The following is a 22,556-nucleotide window of genomic DNA, read 5'->3' as shown; positions in this document are numbered from 1 at the left end:
TGTGAAGTTTTTTCCTGACTCCCCTTCCAAGACTGGCTACAGTGTTCATTTGCACAAGAAAGCTTCTCATTTTGAATTTGGTGAAAATGCATCATAACCCAGGATTTTGTCACTGTAAATTAACACAAAATCCTACATTTATTTATTAAACTTTGGACATACTGAAAACATGATGGATCTCCAGTATAGCTTATCTCTCCAGATAACTGCAGAAGTCTGCTTGACATTCTCAGCTTAATTCCCAAATTCTCCCTCGGTATGCTGTTTGTGAATTGCAGTTTGCACATGCCAACTGAGTCAAATTTATATTTTAAAAAGTCTGAACTGAGAGTCACAGTGGTGAGAGTTCACAGCAGACCAGCTGTTGCTCTTTGTATAAAAGCTGGCATCAGACTGGTCTGGGAATTAACAAAGGGCACAATTAGAAGTTTCTTAAAGGCTGAAATTAATTATTCTGAAGCTCAAAATAAACTCTGCCTCATTTCCATATGAATTATACTACTTTATCATATGTATCCTGAAAATAAATTACCCAGTGTTCACACAGAATTTTTAAACCTGTTATATTTTCTTAGGAGCTATATGATCAATGTGCCTGCTCTTGTTATAGCAAAATATTGTAAATTTAAAACTCAATGACAGCATCCTTTTTAATCCCAGAAAAACCAAGGATGTTCCATATACAAATATATAAACTGACCTGATATTAATGTAAGACAGGGCTGAGAGTAGTTAACTGAATCTTAGGTTTTAAAGTTTGGTAGTTTATGAAATCAGTCCGCATCTTTCACCAGTCATCGTGACCTTATAACTTCCTCGTTGATTCATTTGTCTGTGTCTGTTTGCTTTACTGTTAACTTGACTACAAAGTAATAGAATAATTTATCAGTGATAAACGGAAAAGTGATATGCCACCTTTGGTAATACATTTTGGTATTCATGATTTATTACAGGTACTGACAATTAAATTAATCAAAGTTCTCGTACTTTTGTTTTTTTTTTGGTTTTGTTTCTATAACACTTGCCTCAGAGTCCAGAGGTTGTAGCTTCAGTCCTGACTCCAGAGACATGAACAGATTATCTCTGTACAATACTGAGGAAGGGAGTGGGAGGCTACAGTGCCTTTCAGAGGAGTGTCAAACTGGGAGCCCATCTGCTCTCAGTCAGATGTGAAAGATCCAGTGGCACAATCACAAACAGGAGAAATTCTTTGTGTTGAATTGTTAATCATAATTTTTTTTTTTCAGCACAGGCAGTCCTCTGATTACAAAGGAATCGATTACTTAGAAGTGTCTGCACGTTGATTTCTCTGTAAGTCAGAAACATCTCTTTCCTGTAACTGCCCATAGGGTATCACTCAACATACACTTGATATATTTTGTTCATTTCATTGAATAATCACTCTTACACTACCCATAGTTAAACTAATGAAATATATACTATATCCAGTCATTAACGAATACCATGAAATACTTTAAGTCAGGTCACTTGTGACCATTGGACATTGGAACCCCATTGATTATGTGTTTGTGGGATTGGCTACTGTGTTTTCTGCATGCTCTCCAAAAGTGCAAAAATGGCCAGGATATTCAGACATCTGAAATATACCAATTAATTAAACCTATTTTTCCTTTTCAAAACTACTAGCCCTAATGAGGATAATATATGCTAATTCATTAACAGTTTGCTTCCATTACAACATAATTTAAAGAACACAACACATTTACTCAGGAAACTGGCACAGAGTTGAGAGAAGTAAGGAAATCAAGCAGTGAGATTGTGGAATTGACACAGATTAAAGAGGAGGAGGTGCTTGCAGTCTTAAAGCAAATTTAGGTGGATAAATCCCCAGGGGTTGACAAGATATTCTCAAGATCTGATGGTTTGCAGGGGCTCTGGCAGAAATATTTAAAATGTTCTTAGCCACGGGTGTGGTGTCGGAGGATTGGAGGATACCTCAAATTGTTCCCTTGTTTAAAAAAAGGCTCCAAAAGTAACCCTGGAAATTATAGGCTGTTGAGCCTGGTGCCATTAGCAGGTAAATTATTGGAAGGTGTTCTAAGAGATCGGATATATAATAATTTGGATAGCCAAAAACTGATTAGGGATAGTGAACATGGCTTTGTGCATGGTAGTTCATGATTAAGCAATCTTATAGAGTTTTTTCAAGGAGGTTACCAGGAAACTTGATGAAGGAAAGGCTGTGGATGGACTTTAGTCAGGAAGGTTCGTGTTGAGGTAGTAAACCAGATTTGACATTGGCTATATGGGAGAAATCAGAGAGTGGTCATGGATGATTACCTCTCAGACTGGAGGCCTGTGACTAGTGGTATACCTAAGCAATTGGTGCTGGGACCTTTGTTGTTTGTCATCTCTATAAATATCTGGATGATAATCTGATAAATTGGATAAGCAAATTTGCAGATGACACAAAGATTGGAGGTGTGGACTGTGAGGAATGCTTTCAAAGTTTGCACAGGGATCTGAAGCAGCTGGAAAAATGGCAGATGGAATTTAATGCAGACATGTATTGAGTTGCATTTAGATTAACAAACCAAGAAAGGATATACAAAGTAAATGGTAGGGCACTGAGGAGTGTAGAAGAACAAAGAAATCTGGGAATACAGATATAGGTACTTCCCGACATACGTCCATTTTCTGTTCTGGCCGCCTGGTTGTATCTCGAAATGGATGTATGTTGGAATTGCTCAGTGTTCCTGTTATAGTTCATCACTATAAATACAACACAATGGCCACCAAGGCCAGCTTGCGTAAGAGGTGTTATTTTGCATAGATAGGCCTGATTTTCAACATAATTGTGTAAATTTTATGTTTTCTTTTCATTTCGGTGCTCATCTTGTAATGATGTCAAGAAAACATGCTTTGTCGGACCCAACACAGTTTTTTTTTAAAAAAGGTGATTTAGAATGCATGCACAGATTGTTATTGCTGGGGAGTGATGGAGATTGAAGAGGGAAAGAGAGAGTGACGGAAATCTGCACATGTTCCAAATCACATTGTAGGTTCTCAGGTGAAGCCGTTGCCCCTAGTTATGCGGCACCAACTCAGGCTCCCGGCAGGGACAAGGGAAAATACTTCCTGTACAGTATTTCTCTTAAAAAAAAAAATTGGGTCATATGTACGGATGGGCATAAGTCCCATGGGTCATAAGTTGGGGTGTACCTGTACATGATTCGCTGAAGGTGGTGTAGCAGTTAGATAGGGTTATAAAGAGAGCTTTTGACATATTGGCCTTCATAAATCAAAGTATTGAATATAGGAATTGGAAAGTTACGTTAAACTTGTGTAAGACATTGGTGAGGCCAAATTTGGAATATTTTGTGCAGTTTTGATCACCGAACTACAGGAAAGATTTTACTCGGATATTGACTTCAGGGACTGATTTACAAGGAAAGGTTAAACAGGTTAGGACTTTATCCCTTGAGGGTAGAAGAATGAGGAAAGATTTAGTAGAAAGTAAATGTAGTTAGACTTTTTCTATAGAGGACATGCGTTAAGGGTGAAAGGGGAAATGTTTTGGGGGAATATTATGGGAAACTTCACACAGAAAGTGGTGAATGTGGGCTCAATTTTAACATTTAAGAAGAATTTGAACAGGTACATGACTGGGAGGTGTATATGGAGCATTATGAACTGGTCGCAGGTCAACGGGACTCTCTGTGCTGCAATGTTCTATGGCTCTAAAGCTCTTTTAACAACACAGAGAAAACACACTCTGTTCTGCTGGATACTAAGCTGTTAACATTATTGGTGGTAGATAAGGGGAAGGTAATCAGCTCCTCAGGCTTGTGCTTTCATGGTTTTGAAGTAATTGTTGTGGATTTCAGCAGAGCTGCTGCCATTTGGGGTTTCTGAAAAGGACAGCACAAAGTGGATGCAACTGTAAGAATTTCTATCCTTTGCTATTTTCAACATCGGCTGAGTGGGATTGGAAGCCTGCTGAACCAGGTCAGTTGTCTCATGACTTTAATCTTAGGAATTTAATGCATCTCGTCAAAGCCTCAAGCACTTTTGCACCAGGGGTACCAACAGCCAAACTGCAGATTGTCGGTTGCCTGTTAAATGCTTTGGAAAAAAAACCTGCTATGTTGGATGGCAGATAGCTTTTATCTACATTTGTCCTTCTGCTTGAAGGCCCCAATGAAAGCAGTGGTGCGTGAAGCTTTGCCAGTGGCAAAATAATAAAGTACAGCGGCAGCAGCTGTGGTGTATGTTTAAAAACCTGACTGAAACACTAGCAAGCATTCTTGTACTGCTTCTCTCCTAATTCTGCTGAAAGCTGACTGATCTTGCTGCAGAATCTTGAATAATATGGAGTCTACTATCATTATCAAGTGCACTAACATACACCAAGTTCTGGAGCAAAAAAATTCTTTTTCTCCTTCTGCCAGACAAGACCATCAACTGGCACAGAAGTCTTCTTCTGCAAAAAGGAGATATGAAAATTGCCAGGGTGATTTTAAAAGATGAAGTTACAATCCAATTTTAATTCCAGATGATACAGGTACACAATCTTTTATCCAAAATCCTTGGGGGACAGTGTGTTCCAAATTTCGGATTTTTTCCGGATTTCAGAACAAAAGCTAGCTGCCCCAGATTTAAGCCCACCCGAATTGTGCTGCCCTATCTCTCCCCTTGCTCGCCCAGTCAAGTCACGCTGCTGACTCTCTCTCCCCCTCCACTGTACCAGCACCAGGAAAAAAATGCTGGTTTTTGGAGCTTTCCGGATTTTAGATGTCCGGATAAAGGATTGTGTACCTGTATATAGTGAATTGAAGCGAATTATTTGGCAATCCAGCTAGTAAAGAGTTCTGTGGTTTTTTTTTAAAGCTATAATTTGCACATCCTTATTAGGTGTTTGAAGAATGACTAGGTTGGGGAATGGCAGGCTTGACATGCAAGTGCATTGATTGAGGTGAAGTGTTAATGCTCTGACTGGTGAACATTCGGTAAGGGAGCAGAAGTAGATCAGTCAGACTCTCGAGTCTGTTCCATCATGAGCTGATCCATTCTCCCCATAAACTTTGATACACTGACCTGTCAGATACCTATACACCCAATGACAGGTAAGGCCTTATAAATTTGTTTTTTGATTTGGAGAGGTTGCAATGGCAGTCAGATCAGATGTATGCTCCTCCTGCAGGATGTGAGATATTAGACATTGGTGTCTAGTTGGAAGTGTGTGCAGCTCTTAACAAACTCTTGTCAAAGAATTGGATCATAGTTAAGGGTGATGTGGTCACGCCCAAGGAAAGGTCCCTATGATCACCTCCCTCAGAAACATACACTGCTTTAGATACTGGGGATTGGGAGTGGTTGGATGACCTCTTAGGGGCAGTGGCAACCATGATCAGCAAGGAATAATGGAGTTAGACCTAGTGCTTGGTGACTCCATAGACTGGGAAGTGTGGTGCAAGAGTAAGTTGTCACTGCAAGCAAGAAACCAAGATGGTGTGTGTTGTCTCCTGACTGCCAAGGGCAAGAAGGCCTCTGAGTGTCTGCAGAATAATCAAAGGTTTGGGTGGGGGGGGGGGAAGCATGGATACAAAAAGGTAAGAAAAGAGATGAGGTCTTGTGGAATGTCACAAAGTCATACAGCATGGAATGGGCTGGTCAGTCCATCTCTTATATACTGACCAGTTTGGCATTTTGGACCAGTCCCATTTGCCAGCATTTGGTCCAAACATCTTTTGAATGTTACAATTATGTCCACTTCCACAGTTTCCCCTGGCAATTCAGTCAACCTACAGAGCACCCTCTGAGTGAAAAATTGCCCCTCAGCACACTCTTCAATCTCTCCCTTCTCTTAAACCTATGTATGTCCTTTAGTTTTAGAATAATTTTACCTCTCCCTGTAACTCAATAGTCCCAACAACATCCTAGTGAATCTTCTCTGTATCACTTCCATTTTATTGATATCCTTCCAATAGCTGGGGTGTCCAGACTCATTAAATGCCCTGTACTGATGAATCCTGAGGTCCTGATTCTTGTGCTCAATACCCCACCCCATGAAGACAAATGTATCAGGTGCCTTCAAGGAACCATGCACCTGTACTCTGTGGCCTGTCTATTCTACAGAAATCCCCAAGGCCCTACCATTCACCGTTGTAAGAACTAAATTGCCTTTGCTACTCCTTATCCCAAATAGATCTTTGTAAGCTTGGATATCGTTCCTCACTGCCCACTACCCCACTTTTGTTGGTGTCATCTGCAAATTTACTAATCAACATAACTACATTGCCATCCAGATTTGTAACAAACAACAATAGTGTCAGTACTGATCCCTGCTGCACAATCAGATAAACATTGCCCTTTCCCTCCTTCCACTAAGCCAATTGGGCCCGCTGATCCCTTGGATTGGATCCCTAGTGACCTAACCTTCCAGACTAATTGGCCAAAAGTCTTATTCAATGCCATCAATACAATGTCCACTGTCCTGCACTCAACATTCTTCTTTGCCTCCTCTTCAAAAAAACTCTCACCAGATTCATGAGATGCAATCTCCCACACACAAGCTAGTGCTAACTTGTTGTCATTCAATCCAGAATTTCCAATCACTTATTGGTCTGTAGTTCACTGACATGTTCATGCTGCCCTTTTAAAAATAATGGCACAGCATTAGCCACCTCCAATTTCTGACACTTTGCTCAAGGCCAAAGATGATGAAAATATTTCAGTGAGGGTCTTTGCAATTTCCTCCCCAGCTTCCCACAAGGTGCAAGGATGCACCTCATCAGGCCCTGGGGTTTTATCCACTTTAATACAATCCAAGGCTGCCAATAACTTGTCCCTGTAGTTCTGATACACCCCAGGACCTTTGCAACTCATTCCCTTCAATTCCCTGGCTGACACTATTTGTGTATTGCATCCGACCCCAGCATCTGTAGATTTTCTTCTTTAACCCTAAAGGGAATGCTCAGAGTTTTTCTTTCCCTAGGGTAGACAATTCTAGAACTAGAGAGCATAGATTTTAAAAAGACCTGAGGGGCAACCTTTTCCACTCAGAGGTGTCTGGAACATGCTTCCAGAGGAAACTATAGAAGCAGGTACAAGACATTTGGACAGATTTATGGATGGGAAAGGCTTAAAAGGATGTGAAACAAATGCAGCCAAATCGGATTCACCCAGAATGCCTTTCTGGTCACCATGGATGAGTTGGGCTTAAGGGCCTGTTCCATGCTATATGACTCCAGGACCCCACTCTGACTGTGGTTTTAATTAAGTTGCAAGTTAAAGGCATACCTTCATTATCCTGAACTGTGAAGTTTGGGTTGTTGGCAGCTTCTGGGGTCAAGCTGAAGAAGAACTTGGATCCACTTGGTGGGGAATCTTGATCCACAGCGCTGACAGTTTGTATCAGCTATAGTTTAAATAATATAAAGATCAATAAAATAGCCATTCAGGCAGATGAACATGTACAATATTGGTTATCTATAAGCAAAACCATAGGAGGAATCATGTCATATAAAACTCCAATAATTCATCATCTGACTATTCAGAAATTCTAACCTTGTGACTTTTGGCAACCTTGGTTCCCATGATCCCTTTTATTCACTGGGATCCTGAGCTCCAGCCATCAATTCCCCTGCACCCTTCCACTCACCTAAAAACTAATGCTTCCCATGCTTCTGGAACCCTGTTTTCCTGCATTTGTTTTGACCTTGCCAGGTTTATTAGAAAAAAAATTCTAGTTTGTAGCAACTATGAAAAACTTCTGAGAGTCTGTAACATCTGCTAATCCGTCCCAAACCTGTCAAAGGATTTTCCCGTCTTTGCTAGACTGTGCTCCATCTCTGTAGTTCATAATTAGACAATGCCCATAAGATAGCAAAATGTCTCAAAGCATTTCACAAGATTATTGTTCACAAGAAGCTTGATCAAAGTGGTAGGTTTTTAAGGAGCTTATTATCTGAGAAAAGGGATGTGGAAAGGTAAAGCGGTAGAGTGAGGAGGCACCATAACCTAGAGGTGAGGCAACTGAAGGCACAATTGCAAATGATGGAGTGATCAGAACTCTATATGTGTGAGAGGCTGGATTAGGAAGCTGGAGGTCTTTAGGAGACTGCAGAGAAAAATGGGGTTTGAACAAAGAAGAATTGTGATTTCACAATTAAAGACCTGCTGAACCAAGATCCAACATAGGTCACCAAGCAAGATGGTGATTACAATACCAAAATATATTTTCAACGAGACAGAAGAGCTTAGTGGATCATTGCGTCCCCTCTGAAGTCATGTCAATGACTGCCTAAGAGTAAGTTATTTTCTGCAGTGGCTTGGCTGTTGTGCACTTGCATTCACCTGGTTTCAACTCTCGTTGCAGCCTGCTGTCAAGAATGATAAGGGAAAAGAGGTATGGCTGCTTGGAGTGACCTGGAATACTAGCGGAATAGTCAGAAAAAATAAAATCAGCGGAGTTAGAAGCAAAAATAACTCATCAATGTACTTTTATAAATAATTAACAAAGGCTCAAATATTAGCAGTGTGTTTAAGAAAAATATTTTGACATGCTCCAAATAATTTATAGGCTTTAAAAAAAAATCTGAAGTAGACATTCATCTTCTGTTAACTGCTTTCAAAGGAGCTAAATTTCAGAAGGAGGACACAACTGGCTTAAGCTAAGGCTCTGAATTGGATCTTGGCCCATTCTTTTTGGTGACCTTGGGTCAAGTCTAGCTTAAGATGACATAAGGAGCAGAGGCTCCAAATTGTAACTACACATAAAGTGGATGAAATTACAGAATGTAAGATTCCCTAAAACATTAGCAAAAATTCTATAATCCTCTGCCATGAAAATGAGATACGTTGAGCTATCATAAACTCAGTTATAAATAGACACCATTATTGAATGATGTCCCCTGAAATATTGGTAAATACTAAAATTTGAACTCCTGGGTTTGGCTAATGCTTCATACAGCAAACACTCTTTCAAATGATACTTTTTATCCACAGCCTATCTGTGTGGTCCTGAGTTTCAGATGGATTGGAAATATTCTCCGAGATTTTTCTAATAACGGGTGATTTTTCCCGGACTCATTTACAAACCTGCTCTATCAGAGTGGAATTTTAGACCAACCTTGGAGAATGATGAAGTTGTATTCAAGTATTCTCACAGCTAATACAGTAGCTGCAACCATTAACAACAGTGATCCAGGAAGACAATGGGAATCAGCTGCATTGATTTTTCATCACTTCTCCAAGTCATGTACCATCCTGACTTAATTACATTGAAATTCCTCATCATCACTGGACCAATATATCTAGAACTCTGTACCAACCACCCACTGTGAGAAATCATTCCAAAAGATGGCTCATTGCTATCTTCTTAAGATTTGCTCAGACTTGCTGTCTTACAGGAGTTTGTACATTCTCCCCGTGTCTGCATGGGTTTTCTCTGGATTTTATTCCCACCATTCAAAAGATACCAGGGGTGTAGGTTAATGGGGTGTAAATTGGGCTGTTACCGTACTCTATGTCTAAATTTTAAATTTACCATACATTGGGCAGATATATATTTAATAAAAATGAACAGTGTGGCTTGTAAAGATCCCAAAATAAAAACATAAAACTACAGCACAGGAACCAACCCCTTGGCCCAAGTGTCTGTGCCAAACACGATGTCCAATTTAAACACTGCTGCCTCCACATAATACATATTCATGTCTGCTTCCACCACAACTCCTGGCAGTGTGGTCCAGGCACTGTGCATTTTGTGTGTGTGTTAAAATATAAATAAATTGCTCAGTAAAGCCCCCTAAATCTAATCTCTCTTTCCCCCACCTCAGCTTTAACTCACGTTCTCCAGTATCACTTTCTTTACTCTGGGGGGAAGAAGATTCTGACTGGATGAAAAAAGCAGAGGAGTGTCTTGTGAATGGGATGATCCAGAGAAAATAACTTCTTCCCCTTTAGTATCTGATGTAGATCCTGTTGTATTCTTTGATACTCTTGAAACTGTCCACCAATCTTCTGCAAACTTACTAACCACTCACTTACTTTTCATTCAAGTAATTTAATTTATTCATGTCCTAGCATCAATCCCTATGGAACACCACTGATCATGGACGTCCAGCCAGAGTAACAACCTTCCTTCATTACCCTCTTGAAACTGTCCACCAATCTTCTGCAAACTTACTAACCACTCACTTACTTTTCATCCAAGTAATTTAATTTATTCATGTCCTAGCATCAATCCCTATGGAACACCACTGATCATGGACGTCCAGCCAGAGTAACAACCTTCCTTCATTACCCTCTTGAAACTGTCCACCAATCTTCTGCAAACTTACTAACCACTCACTTACTTTTCATCCAAGTAATTTAATTTATTCATGTCCTAGCATCAATCCCTATGGAACACCACTGATCATGGACGTCCAGCCAGAGTAACAACCTTCCTTCATTACCCTCTGTCTTCTATGGGTCAGCCAGTTCCATAACCAAACTATCAATTAACCTTGCATCTATACCTTCTGGGAAGCCAACCATGAGGGACCTTGTCAAATACCTTACTAAAGACCATGTAGACAACATCCACTGCCATATCCTCATCAAACTCCTTTGTCACCTGCTCAAAAAAATTCAAATCAAATTTTAACGACATGATCTGCCCCACAGAAATCAATGCTGACTCGCTAATCTGAATATTCCTTTCCAGGGGTGTATAAATCCTAGTCCCAAGGATCCTCTCCAATAGTTTCCCTACCACTTGTGAGAGGCTCACCACCCTATAATTTCCTGGATTATCCTTATTTCTTTTCATGAACAAAGGCATAACACTGGCTGCTCCAGTCCTCCAAGATTTCACCTGTTATTCGTGGGGATAGACCACTTCAGGCTCTAGGGACATCCATTTTACAGCTTGAAAAGACACAGGCCCATTTTCCTTACTATCAATGTCCTCCATGTCCTTCTTGGTGAACACTGATGCCTCACCCACTTCCTCTGACCAAGGATAAATATCCTTCTTTGTCCTTGAGTGGTCCCATCCTCTCCCTAGTCATCCTCTTGGATTTAATATAAATTTAGACATACAGCAAACGGTAACAGGCCCTTCTGCCCCAGACCATTCAAATACCTCTATTAATCTACAACCCCCATACATTTTTAAGGGTGGGAGGAAACCAGAGCACACAGGAAACCCATGCAGACAAGGGGAGAAAGTAAAAACTCCTTTCAAACAGGGCCGAGTTTGAGCCTGGGTTGTTGGTGCTATTATAGCATTGCGCTAACCACTTGTATAAAATGCCTTAGGAGTTTGAGAAATGTTGAATTTCTCTATTGCGTTGTTGTCAAAGTGAGTTTGAGGGTGTTGTAGACACTGGGTTAGGATTGACATATATATATTTACCCAAAGAATTTCAACCAGAGAAGGAAAATGTATCTCAAGACATCAATCACCCTGGCCATCTGTTTTTAATAAAAGGCATTACCATTTTCGTGTTCACTTTCAAATCTTATTAGATTAAAACCTTTTTTGGGAATTTGTATGATCAAGACGATGACACTATTGCTGGTGTGGACACAGGGAGGGTAGATATTTCTTTCAGTGCTCCTCCACAGGAATGTATTGCCTAGCTGTCCCATTTGACAGCCCTATACAGGTTTCACCTGTCAAACAGGGCTGGCAGCATTTTAGGCCATTCAGCCCATCCAGTCTGCTTTGCTATTTGAATAATGGGTGATGTATTTTTCTTATCAACACCATTCTCTTGCCTTCTCCCCATAAAATGACATCCAATCAAATCAAGAACCCATCAATTTCCGCTTTAAATCTACTGACTGAATGATTTGGCCTCGACAGTGGCAACAAATTCCACAGATTCGCCACCCTCTGGATGAAGAAAATTATCCTGTTCGAACAGTATCCTTTTATTTTGAGGCTCTTCCCCCTTGTTCAAGACTCTCCCACTACTGGAAACATCTCCACATCCACTCCATCTATCTCTTACAATTTTCAACAGGTAACGTGTGAAAAAGCCATTTTTACTAAGTTAGAAACATCATGTCAATAGAAGTTATTCTTATTTTGGTCTCATTGTGGAAGGTCTGGGAAAAATCGGCACACAGGAGGAGTTCAGGCTTGGGGAGTTCAGCCAGGATCATTTGGAAGGAGGCAGACTTGAGGGCCAATTGGCCTACTCCTCCACTTAATTTATTGTACTCTATTTCACTGGTTGTCCTACTGCGCACAAAAAATAAAACTGAATAATTAAAATTGCTCACCTGACCAGCCTTGGCATTTTCACAGACAAAGGTTTCATAAACCATGGGGAATTCTGGTGCATTGTCATTCACATCTAAAACCTTGATATGAACTGGTACACGACTACTTTGTCTTGAGTTTTCTGTAACTGCAAACAAAAAAAATCATCACAGCTTTTAATTATAAACAGAGGTGGGAATTTAAATCATAATTAATCTAGAACTGTGTAATAATTGAAAAGTACAGTGCAGGAGGCAAACATTGGCTCATTATGTCCATATTGATTTGGTAAAGTGTTCAGACCAGTGAGTTGGGAAGTGGGACTGGTCTGAATACTTTATGAAATCAATATGGACATAATGAGCCAATGTTTGCCTCCTGTACCATACTTTTCAAATTTCTTCATATGAAACTAATCACCATTTTTTCTCTCCATATAAAGAGTAAGTCTGATTCTCAAGCTGTTTCACTTGGTCGTCCCCCCCACCCCCACCATGGTTCATTTAGCCCACGTAAAAATATGAGTTACTGCATTATACTTCATATGAATGCAGGTTTAATACAGCTTCATAAAAGTTCTCAGGTGAAATTTGTGAACTAACCAATCATGAAATACGATTAGGTGTATTGCCAGCATGAAATTCGTGCATTACACTCACCTCTGCATTTTGACTCCAATTAGCAGCCAATACACATGTGCATGTGTATGTGCCAGTGATCAAAGCTGAACATCCAGCCTACACATTGAATGCTTTGATTTTTTTTAACTCTGCAATTTCTAGTTATAACTATTGTCAATCCCCTCTGTGGGCTGGGTCACTGTCAGCACCCGATAGTGATGCTAGCCTGGTACTCAATGCTTGATATTACTGTTTCTCCAATGACTACCCATGACACCATGTAGCCACTGTACACCTCAAAATGATCACACTTGCTTATTCTTTTTACATGAGGTTAAAGCCAAAGTGGAATATTTAAGGAGGGAAACATTCATATTGAAGACTCAATAATTACTTGTTTTAACATAAAACAGGCAATTCTCACCCATGTTTAAGAGTGTACACTTTTGATAAGTGAAGAAAATTGACAAAAATTTGTGTGTACATCTACTGTTAATAATAGACATGCACTTACTTGTCTCAGTTGCTATTATTGTAATATTATGCCACGCTGATTCTTCCCGATCAAGTGGCTTTAATGTAATAATCGATCCATTCGCAGAGTTGATGTTGAAGTACCTGTCCAAATCACTATGACGATCGATTGAATAACTGAAAATAAAATCAAAAGAGGAAAACAATTCTTACAAACATCATACCACTTTTCAATTTAACCTCTAAAAATAGATATATTGACGTAGGCTGAATTGTGGCAACATCATTTTCTGGTTCTTTTGCTGATCGGGATAACTATCTAACTGTTGCCAATGCATTCAATGCTAGATTGATGGAATGCTGTACAGTAGGAAGTGCCATATTTCAGATGAAGTCCCATACCCATATTTCAGCAAATAGTGGAGTTTCTTGGTTTCCTGATCAATATTTATCCCTCATACAACATCATTAAAGGAGAATGTTTGGTAATTATTACAATACTACTTGTATAAGCTTGCCCAATGCAATTCCCACATTACAGCGGTGATTACTGCAAAGCATTTACATAGAAACATAGAAGATAGGCGTAGGTCATTCGGCCCTTCGAGCCTGCTCCGCCATTCAACGAGATCATGGCTGATCTTAAAGTTCAGTACCCCGTTCCCACCTTCTCTCCGTAACCCCGAATTCCCTTATATTGAAGAAATATATTTAATTCCCTCTTAAATATATTCAATGAACCTGCCTCTACTGCTCTCTGTGGCAATGAATTCCACAGATTCACCACCCTCTGGGTAAAGAAATTCCTCCTCATCTCGGTTCTAAATGGTTTGCCTATTATCCTCGAACCATGGCCCCGGGTTCTGGACTCCCCCACCATCAGAAATATCCCTTCCACATCCATTCTGTCCAGTCCTGCCAGAATTTTATATGTCTCTATGAGATCCCCTCTCAATCTTCTAAACTCCAGGGAGTACAATCCCAATTTGCGCAATCTTTCCTCATAAGTCATTCCTGCCATTCCAAGTATCAGCCTGGTGAATCGCCTCTGCATTCCCTCCATTCCAAGAACATCCTTCCTCAGATAAGGTGACCAAAACTGCACACAATACTCCAGGTGTGGTCTCACCAAGGCCCTGTACAGCTGCAGTAAGGTATCCTTGTTCCTATACTCAAATGCTCTTGATATGAAGGTCAACATATCATTTACCTTTATAACCGCCTGCTGTACCTGCATGCTCGCCTTCAGTGACTGGTGCACTAGGTCTCTCTGCACTTCCCCATCTCCCAATCTATTGCCATTCAAATAGTAGTCTGCCCTCTGGTTTGTATTACCAAAGTGGATAACCTCACATTTATCCACATTGTAGTGCATTTGCCATGTATATGCCCAGTCCCCCAATTTATCCAAATCACATTGGAGCTTCCTGACCCCTTCCTCAGTGCACACAACCCCTCCTAGCTTAGTGTCGTCTGCAAATTTGGAGATATTACATCCAATTCCCTCATCTAGATCATTAATGTAAATTGTGAACAGCTGGGGTCCCAGTACAGATCCCTGTGGCACCCCACTGGTTACCGCCTGCCACCTAGAAAATGAGCCGTTTATCCCAACTCTCTGTCTTCTATCTGCCAGCCAGTTCTCAATCCACATCAATACCTTGCCCCCAATCCCATGAGCCTTGATTTTACATGCCAGTCGTTTATGTGGAACCTTATCAAAGGCCTTTTTATCCAGGTACACCACATCCGCTGACTCTCCCCCATCTATTTTACCTGTCACCATCTCAAAGAATTCCAGTAGATTTGTCAAGCAGGATTTACCTTTTGTAAATCCATGTTGACTCTGTCCGATCCCTTCTCTGCTAGTCATATGCTCCGCTATTACATCCTTAATAATGGATTCCATCATTTTGCCCACTACTGATGTAAGGCTCACCAGCCTATAATTCCCCGCTTTTTCTCTACCCCCTTTTTAAATAGTGGGGTAACATTAGCTACCCTCCAATCCATAGGTACTGATCCTGAGTCTATCGAGTTCTGTAAAATCATTTTTAAAGCATCTGCTATCTGAATGTCCACTCTTTAAGTATCCTAGGATGTAGATTAAAAGGCCCTTGAGATTTATTGGCCTTCAATCCCTTCAATTTCCCTGAGACCATGTCCTTAGAGGTACTGATTTCTTTCAGCTCCTCCCTTGCATTAGTCTCAATGTTTCCCAACATCCTTCGGAGGTTATTTGTATCCTCTCTTGTGAAAACAGAACTAAAGTAAGAATTTAATTGGTCTGCCATTTCCTTATTCCCCATTATATATTCCCCTGATTCTGACTGCAAGGGACCTACTCTGGATTTCACTAATCTTTTCCTCTTGACATATTTATAAAAGCTTTTGCAGTCGGTTTTTATATTTGCCGCAAGCTTACTTTTGTAATTTATTTTTGCCCTCTTGATTAATCCCTTTGTCCTCCTTTGCTGCATCTTGAACTCTTCCCAGTCTTCGGATTTGGTACTTTTTTTGGCCAATTGATATGCTCACCCTTTGGACCTAATGCTGTCTCTAATTTCCCTTGTTATCCACAGTTGAGTCATCTTTTTTGGTTTATTTTTATGCCAAACCAGTATAAATGATTTCTGCAATTCTTCCATTAGATCTTTGAATGCTTTCCATTGTCTATCCACCATCAAACCCCCCCATAAACACCAACCAATCAATCTTACTCAACTCCCGTCTCATACCATCATAATTCCCTTTATTTAAATTCAGGACCTTAATTTCTTCACTCTCCATGTTGAGTGAGAATTCGATCATATTGTGATCGCTCCTACCCAAAGGGCCTCGTACAAACAAGATTTAGATATATAGAATTAATTTTCATACCCATGTAGCTGCCTCTGGCATTGAAGCTTCTGCATGGCCCCAAAGCTGAGTCTAAGCACTGTCTGCCTTGATTGTTCTTTCCATTTTCACTCTTGTTTTTCTGTGAGGACATAGCCACCATCCAACATGTCGATTTTTCCTCAATTAACTCACTAAGATTGCAGACATCATTTAAATAATAACAGCCCTGAACCTGTTAAAGCATATTCAGTGATATTCAGTGAATGAAAATGCAATATCTTATTCTAATGACAGGTTCACAAGTTTTCCATTGAATTCTCTACAACAGGAAATGTTTCCAAATATTAAACCTTGGTCTATAATGAGTTTTCTCAGCACGAGTAGAGATGTAGATATTTCCATCAACGTTCTCACCAATGTAACCAAATGAGTTCTGCTCCCCATCACCATTTAGTGAGTCCTGATGGATATACTTACACACATGTGGAAATTGAGTCAGGTAAAATGCATATGCTAAGCCTGCGATAGCAAACCTTCAAGATACTTCAAAGCTCACATGCATAAATGAGCACTCAGGATGGAAAGTCCACAGGAGCTTTGAGTGCAGCACATGAGGAAAGGGGAGAAAGCCAGCCCCAGAAATAAAATGCGTTTGAATATAAAATAATAGGTGCTGAAACATATTGATGATCAGCTGCATTCTAATGTGTGGTGACAAAGAGTGAGAAGCAGCAAGCAGTGGAAAGTGAGCTCTGCACTCCATTATCTATAGATAATGCAGTATAGACCATTCACAGAAGTACTGAGGGAAAAATAAGGGAGGGGGAGTTATAGTAACACTATTCCCATGCGTTGTACCAGTGGTTTTGTCTAGAATTACATTTCCAGAAATAGGTCTTGAACAAAGCCAAAACACAGTGAATATTTCAGCGACCCAGGTTCAATCCTGATCTTAAATATAGCCTGTGTGGACTTTGCACATTCTCCCCCTGACTGTGTGGTTTCCTCCCACATCCTAAAGATATGATTTTTGGTTAATAGCAAGCTAAATTGTCCCTAGTGGGCAGGCGAGTAGTGGAATCTTGGGGGAGTTGGTGGGAATGTGAGGGGAACAAAAAAAAATGTAGTATGAGTATAGGATGACTGTAAATAGGTTATAGGTGCACATTGTAGACTTGTCAGGTTGAAGGGACTGTTTTCCTGCTGTATAATTCTATGACTAATTAGATAGTGAGCAAATGGTTCAGTATCTGTAGAGAGAAAAATGGGGTTAAGTTTCAGATCGATGGCTTTCATCAAAATACTTTTGTCCACAGATCCTGCTTGCGCTGCTGAATATTCCCAGCATTCTCTCTTTTTACAATTGATCGTAGGTGTCTGAGCTTTTCATAACTGTTTGATCTAGACACGTTCACCAGTTCAAAAAAAAAATGATGAACAATCTTGTATTTTAGTAACAAAACAGCTCTAGCACTTTGGAAGTTTTGAGGTAAATGGCTTAATGGAAGAACAGGATTTGGGGAAACAGAGGGAAAGACCTGAAATATACATTAGGAACATGACTGGTCTGCGATCAGATTAACTTGGAAAATCTGATTTAAGTGCCACCAACTGATGTCCCATTATTATAACGGGTATTTCAATATTAGAATCTACTGGAAAGCCAGCAGAGGATTTTTCAATGGAGTAAGTGACCAATTTGAATGTATTATGCTGCACAGATACACTCAGAAAATAGATTGCATAAAAAACCATTTGTCATTTAATCTCTCCTTTTTTTGTTTTATCATGTTATCCCAAAGTACCCTGAGAGCTGTCTGTACTTAAAACCTCTTACATATTTAACCTTTGGTGGTTCATTGTGCAGTGCACTTGTTTCTCAGTGTAAGGAGTGAAACAAAAAGTCTGCAGATTGTAGTCAAAATGCCGACATGATGGAGGAACTCAACCGGTCTCGCAGCATCCATGGGAGGTAAAGATATATCATCGATGTTTGGGGCCTGACCGCTTCCTCAAGGAATGAGAAAAAAGAGGGACTGGAGGGAAAAAAAAGGAAAAATGGGAAAGAGGAGTGAAGACCAACAGATTAAAGGTGTGAGAAGAAGAACATTCTGGGATGATAACCCACATAGTGTACGAACTGTGCCAAGAGTCTAGGCTGCTGCTCTCCAAAGTGGACATAAACAATAAACATCATAACTTTGAAGAACAGGAAGAGGGGGACATCTCTTACAACCAATATCCTGGTCAATATTTCTTGTTCAGTGGGTTATCAGCCATTATCATACACTTATGTTTGGATCTTTATTTTGAGCCCACATAAACTGTTGTGTTCCCACCATCCCCCCCCCCCCCCCCCCTACCCCATGATAGTTAGCAGCAAAGAAACACCTTCATTATAACACAAGCTCTCAGGGTACTTTGGGATAACATGAAAAGCTGTTGATCCTCACATTTATCCTCAATCTGAATCTTCTAGCTGTTGTAAAACTAGTTAAACCTCATAGAGTAGCACAACCCAGAGTTCATTAATACTGGGGAAATACCATACATACATGGTCTTGTAAAAGTCGATACCATGTAAAAGTTGACCCCCCCTATTTCTGGCCAAAAATCTGGAATTTTCCATATGTCTAGTCTCTCACTTCTGCCCCAGTCCCTTACCCACCAGATCTCCTGACCCCTCCAACGTGGACGTGCTTCGGTCCTAACCATCCACCCATCAAAGAACTGATACTTCCAAAGATGAAGATACTTAGCGCTCTCCCGACCTCCCCCATTGTAGGACATATGGTTTGATGCACTAACTCTATATTTCTAATTTATTGTGTTTTTGTTCTTTATTTTTTTACTTTTTAAAAATTTAAAAGTAGGTAATTTGTTTAGAGATCATTTGGACTTTTGCTACTGATATTTTGCATTCTAGTGTGAATTTCAGCCCTTCAAATGTAATAGTCGACCCCATAAATTTAACATTAAAAAATTATCTAAAAAATTCTATTTTTACAGTTATATATGGAAATATAAATACTACAAATGGCAAGGCATAAAATATTATACAAAATTACTTTTAACCATACACATAATATTCACTGACATAGCTTTCTATCTCACTCTGTACAGGCAAACAACTCTGTCCACAGTTACCTTGCAAATGATTTTACCTCAGCGTACTCAAGTCAGACAAGCGCATGGTCACATTATCCACTGGGTGTGAATTATCCTTGACAGCTTTAGAAATTAGCACCTCTGCCCACAGAAAGACCACAGCTTTCAAGCAGTGGCAAGTTGCTAACATAATCTTCAGTGACCATACTCTGGTGGGAATTGCCACCACATATTTGAGAACAGAGAGCAAGACTGTTAAGTGACCAGGTGGCATTTTATAAGCCAGATGAGAAAGATTCTCTGCATTCACACCTTCCCTGGTGTCAGTAAGACAACATAAAAATTGCACCTGGCCCTGATTATAACACTTCATGCTGCAAAACAATTTTCCATTATTATTCAAGCTAACTTTGATTCCTGTTTTATCCTGATCTGGATATGCTGTGGAGATTGCACCTCATTATGACACTTTGCCCCTGAGAGCTTGTGTTATAATGAAGGTGTTTCTTTGCTGCTAACTATCAGCGTATGAGTACATCCATCATGATTTGGCCAGCTCCTACTGCTATATAGTAGCCTGCAGTTATAGTGTCGCACTGTAATTGCTTTCTTATTCAAATTTACCTCCACTGCAAGATTGAGGCACTCAGATGGTTTTGAACAGACATTTTTTAAAGAATGGTTAAATGACTACATCAGATGGGATCTCACACCTGCCACAGAAAAGTGCAGCAGATTAAATCCCTCTCATGTTGAATAGACCAGCTGAGTTCCTCCAGCATTTTGGTGTTTTTACTACAATCACAGTGTCTGCAGCCTATCATGTTTCCCCTCTCTCATGTTGAGACTTGGGGCAACTAACTCTTGACAACAAATCATCTTTATATGCCACTCTCATCATAGCTCCAAACAGATACAGGTCATTCACGGGCATTTTATTGATTACCAACAAAATCTGTCACAGTCACACAAAGAGATATTAAAACTGATCAAATTACAGCTTGTTCAATATTTTCAGCCCCACGTGCTTCATAATTTCTGATACCTTTCTTGAAAATCTGTTTTGCATATCCAAACTCTGCTTCCTTTTAGTGATATAAAGACCAGAATATTGAATATTGATATTTTAAGTTTATACACAACTTTCCCAATGTTCAATCCTGTTCCTCTAGAAATGAACCAAAGTACTTTTTTTTTATTGTAAACTGTGTGGCTATTTTCATTTGTTGCTGAATTTTACTTTTCCCCTTCGGTTAGATGTGATAAAAAAAATCATCCTTGGTTGAATGTACATCAAAGCCTTTCTATTGTCTACACAATACCCAAGTCGGGAATGTGATAGATGCCAGGATGTTTGCAGTTCCAACAGTGCTCAAGAAACCTGACGCCTTCCAACTTCTCCCATTGAGAAAGATGGGGCAGCATGCACTTGTGGCTTCACCATCCTGGGACTCCCTCCTCCCCAACATGCGATCACTTTGACCAGAAAAGGGAGCACATTGAACGGATTTGAAGGACAAGTAGGGATGGATGATAAACGCTGATGCTGTCAGCAAAGCACAGATCCCAAAAACTCAATAAATAAAAAAGATGATTAGGGAGCATGCTTTCTAAAATTCCAAAAGCTGGGCAAAATTGCAAATTCCTGCCCCGCCAAAGAGGTGAGTCCCATATTCCTACAAATTAAAAAAAATAAGGAAACAAATGTGAGTTTAATTTTTACTATCAGATTTCAAATGAACCAAAGCTGACCCTTGAGGTATGAAACATTCATTGACAACGAAGGAGAAGGGAGCTTGATAAATAGACCTCAGAATAATTTTTGAGTCCTTCACTTGGTCTAAGACCAAATAAAACACAATGTATTTGAGAATTCTGTTGTATTGATTATCACACTATTTAATGTGAAAAGTTATTTATGGTATTTCATGTAACATTTTAATAAAATTCAGAAATTGCCTTTTAATTTTAATGCAATTTTCAGCAAATTATTTGAGGTTTTGACATGAGTTCTCCATTGCACTGAAATTGCAATATATAATATACATTAAATATAATGTGTGAAACTACAATCCATCTGCTGGAGGAACTCAGCACACCTAATAGCCTGATCTTGGAAGCTAAGCAGGTTCTGGCCTGGTCAGTACCCGGAGGGGAGACCACCTTGGAACACCAGATGTTGTAGGTTTCTGTGAGGGGTGCTAGGACAAAGAGGTGACTCTCCGTCTCCCTTAGGGTAGACAATGTTAAAGAATTCCATGTATGTTACATTATAAATGTAGTATTAAGTGACAAAAAAAATGGAACCTTTACGTTTACATTGAGCAGCATCAGTGGGAGAAAAAATAATTATCAACTTTAAAGGCCAGAACTCTTTCTTAAAACTCCTAATTCTTTTCCCATCGGCATCAATCATCACCGGCAAGATTAGCAGATGAGCTGTTTCAACGACTATCGCCCAGTAGCACTCATATCTACTGTGGTGAAATGCTTTGAGAGGATGGTCATGGCCAGAATTAACACATACCTAAGTAAAGGACTGGACCCACTGTAATTTGCCTACCATAACAGATGCAATATCATTGGCTTTCCACTCAGCTCTGCATCACCTTTAAAACAGCACCTCATGAAGCTGCTCTTCATTGATAACAGCTCAGCTTTCAACACCATTAGTCCTTCAGTGCTCGTCAACAAGCTCCAAACCCTCGGCCTTTGTAACTGGATCCTTGACTTCCTCATTGGAAGACAACAGTCAGTATAAATTGGAAGCAATTCTCCTCACAGATGATCAATATAGGTGCATCTCAAGGTTGCATGCTTAACCCAATGCTCTACACCCATGACTGTGGCTAGGCACAATGTAAATGCGATCAACATATTTGTCGATGACACCACAGTTGTTGTCAGAATCACAGATGGCAATGAGGAAGCATACAGAAAGGAGATAGATCAGCTAGTTGAGAGGTGTCAACAACAACAGTGTACTCAGAGTCAGCAAAACCAAGAAGATGATTGTGGACTTTAGGAGGAAATCAGGAGAACACGAACCAGGATCTATCCTGGAATTTTCATGTCGATGCAATCATGAGAAAGGCTCGCCAGTAGCTTTACTTTGTGAGGTGTTTGAGGAGATTCAGTATGTCACCAAAACTCTCAAAAACTTCTGCAGTTGTACCATGAAGAGCATTCTGTTTGGTTGCATCATTATGTGGAACGGAGGTGCCAATGCTCAGGAAAAGAAGTCCAGAGGGTTATTAACTCAGCCAGCAAAATCACAGGCACCTGTCTTC

At 40.0% G+C, this 22,556-nt stretch overlaps 1 protein-coding gene and 1 long non-coding RNA gene across 5 annotated transcripts in view; one reads left to right on the top strand and one right to left on the bottom strand.

Moving 5' to 3' along the window:
• LOC138749344 (cadherin-6-like) overlaps positions 1–22,556 on the bottom strand; it is a 170,504-nt gene that overhangs the window by 8,843 nt on the left and 139,105 nt on the right. Inside the window, exons 7-11 of one of the 4 annotated variants that reach the window (XR_011348568.1) lie at positions 13,358–13,494; positions 12,244–12,371; positions 7,264–7,381; positions 2,650–2,733; positions 701–862 (exon numbers count right to left, since the gene is read on the bottom strand). Coding sequence is in view for 2 of the 4 variants with exons in the window: in XM_069910572.1 (XP_069766673.1) it covers positions 7,264–7,381; positions 12,244–12,371; positions 13,358–13,494; positions 16,198–16,232 (418 nt within the window). In the remaining 2 variants the exon portion in view is untranslated. Of the gene's footprint in view, positions 1–700; positions 863–2,649; positions 2,734–7,263; positions 7,382–12,243; positions 12,372–13,357; positions 13,495–16,197; positions 16,391–22,556 lie in introns of all 4 variants that reach the window. The other 3 variants (XR_011348569.1, XM_069910572.1, XM_069910557.1) reach the window with 3 other exon arrangements.
• The window catches only part of LOC138749361 (uncharacterized), a 30,072-nt gene that overhangs the window by 6,781 nt on the left and 735 nt on the right, over positions 1–22,556 (top strand). The window contains exons 3-4 of the long non-coding RNA XR_011348572.1: positions 1,248–1,311; positions 3,852–3,969. This is a non-coding gene — a long non-coding RNA (uncharacterized lncRNA). The remainder of the gene's footprint in view (positions 1–1,247; positions 1,312–3,851; positions 3,970–22,556) is intronic.

The sequence above is a fragment of the Narcine bancroftii genome, chromosome 1, assembly GCF_036971445.1.
Source record: "Narcine bancroftii isolate sNarBan1 chromosome 1, sNarBan1.hap1, whole genome shotgun sequence".
NCBI lineage: Eukaryota > Metazoa > Chordata > Chondrichthyes > Torpediniformes > Narcinidae > Narcine > Narcine bancroftii.
Note: the sequence above shows the minus strand (reverse complement) of the source record. Positions and strands in the feature narration are given on the sequence as shown.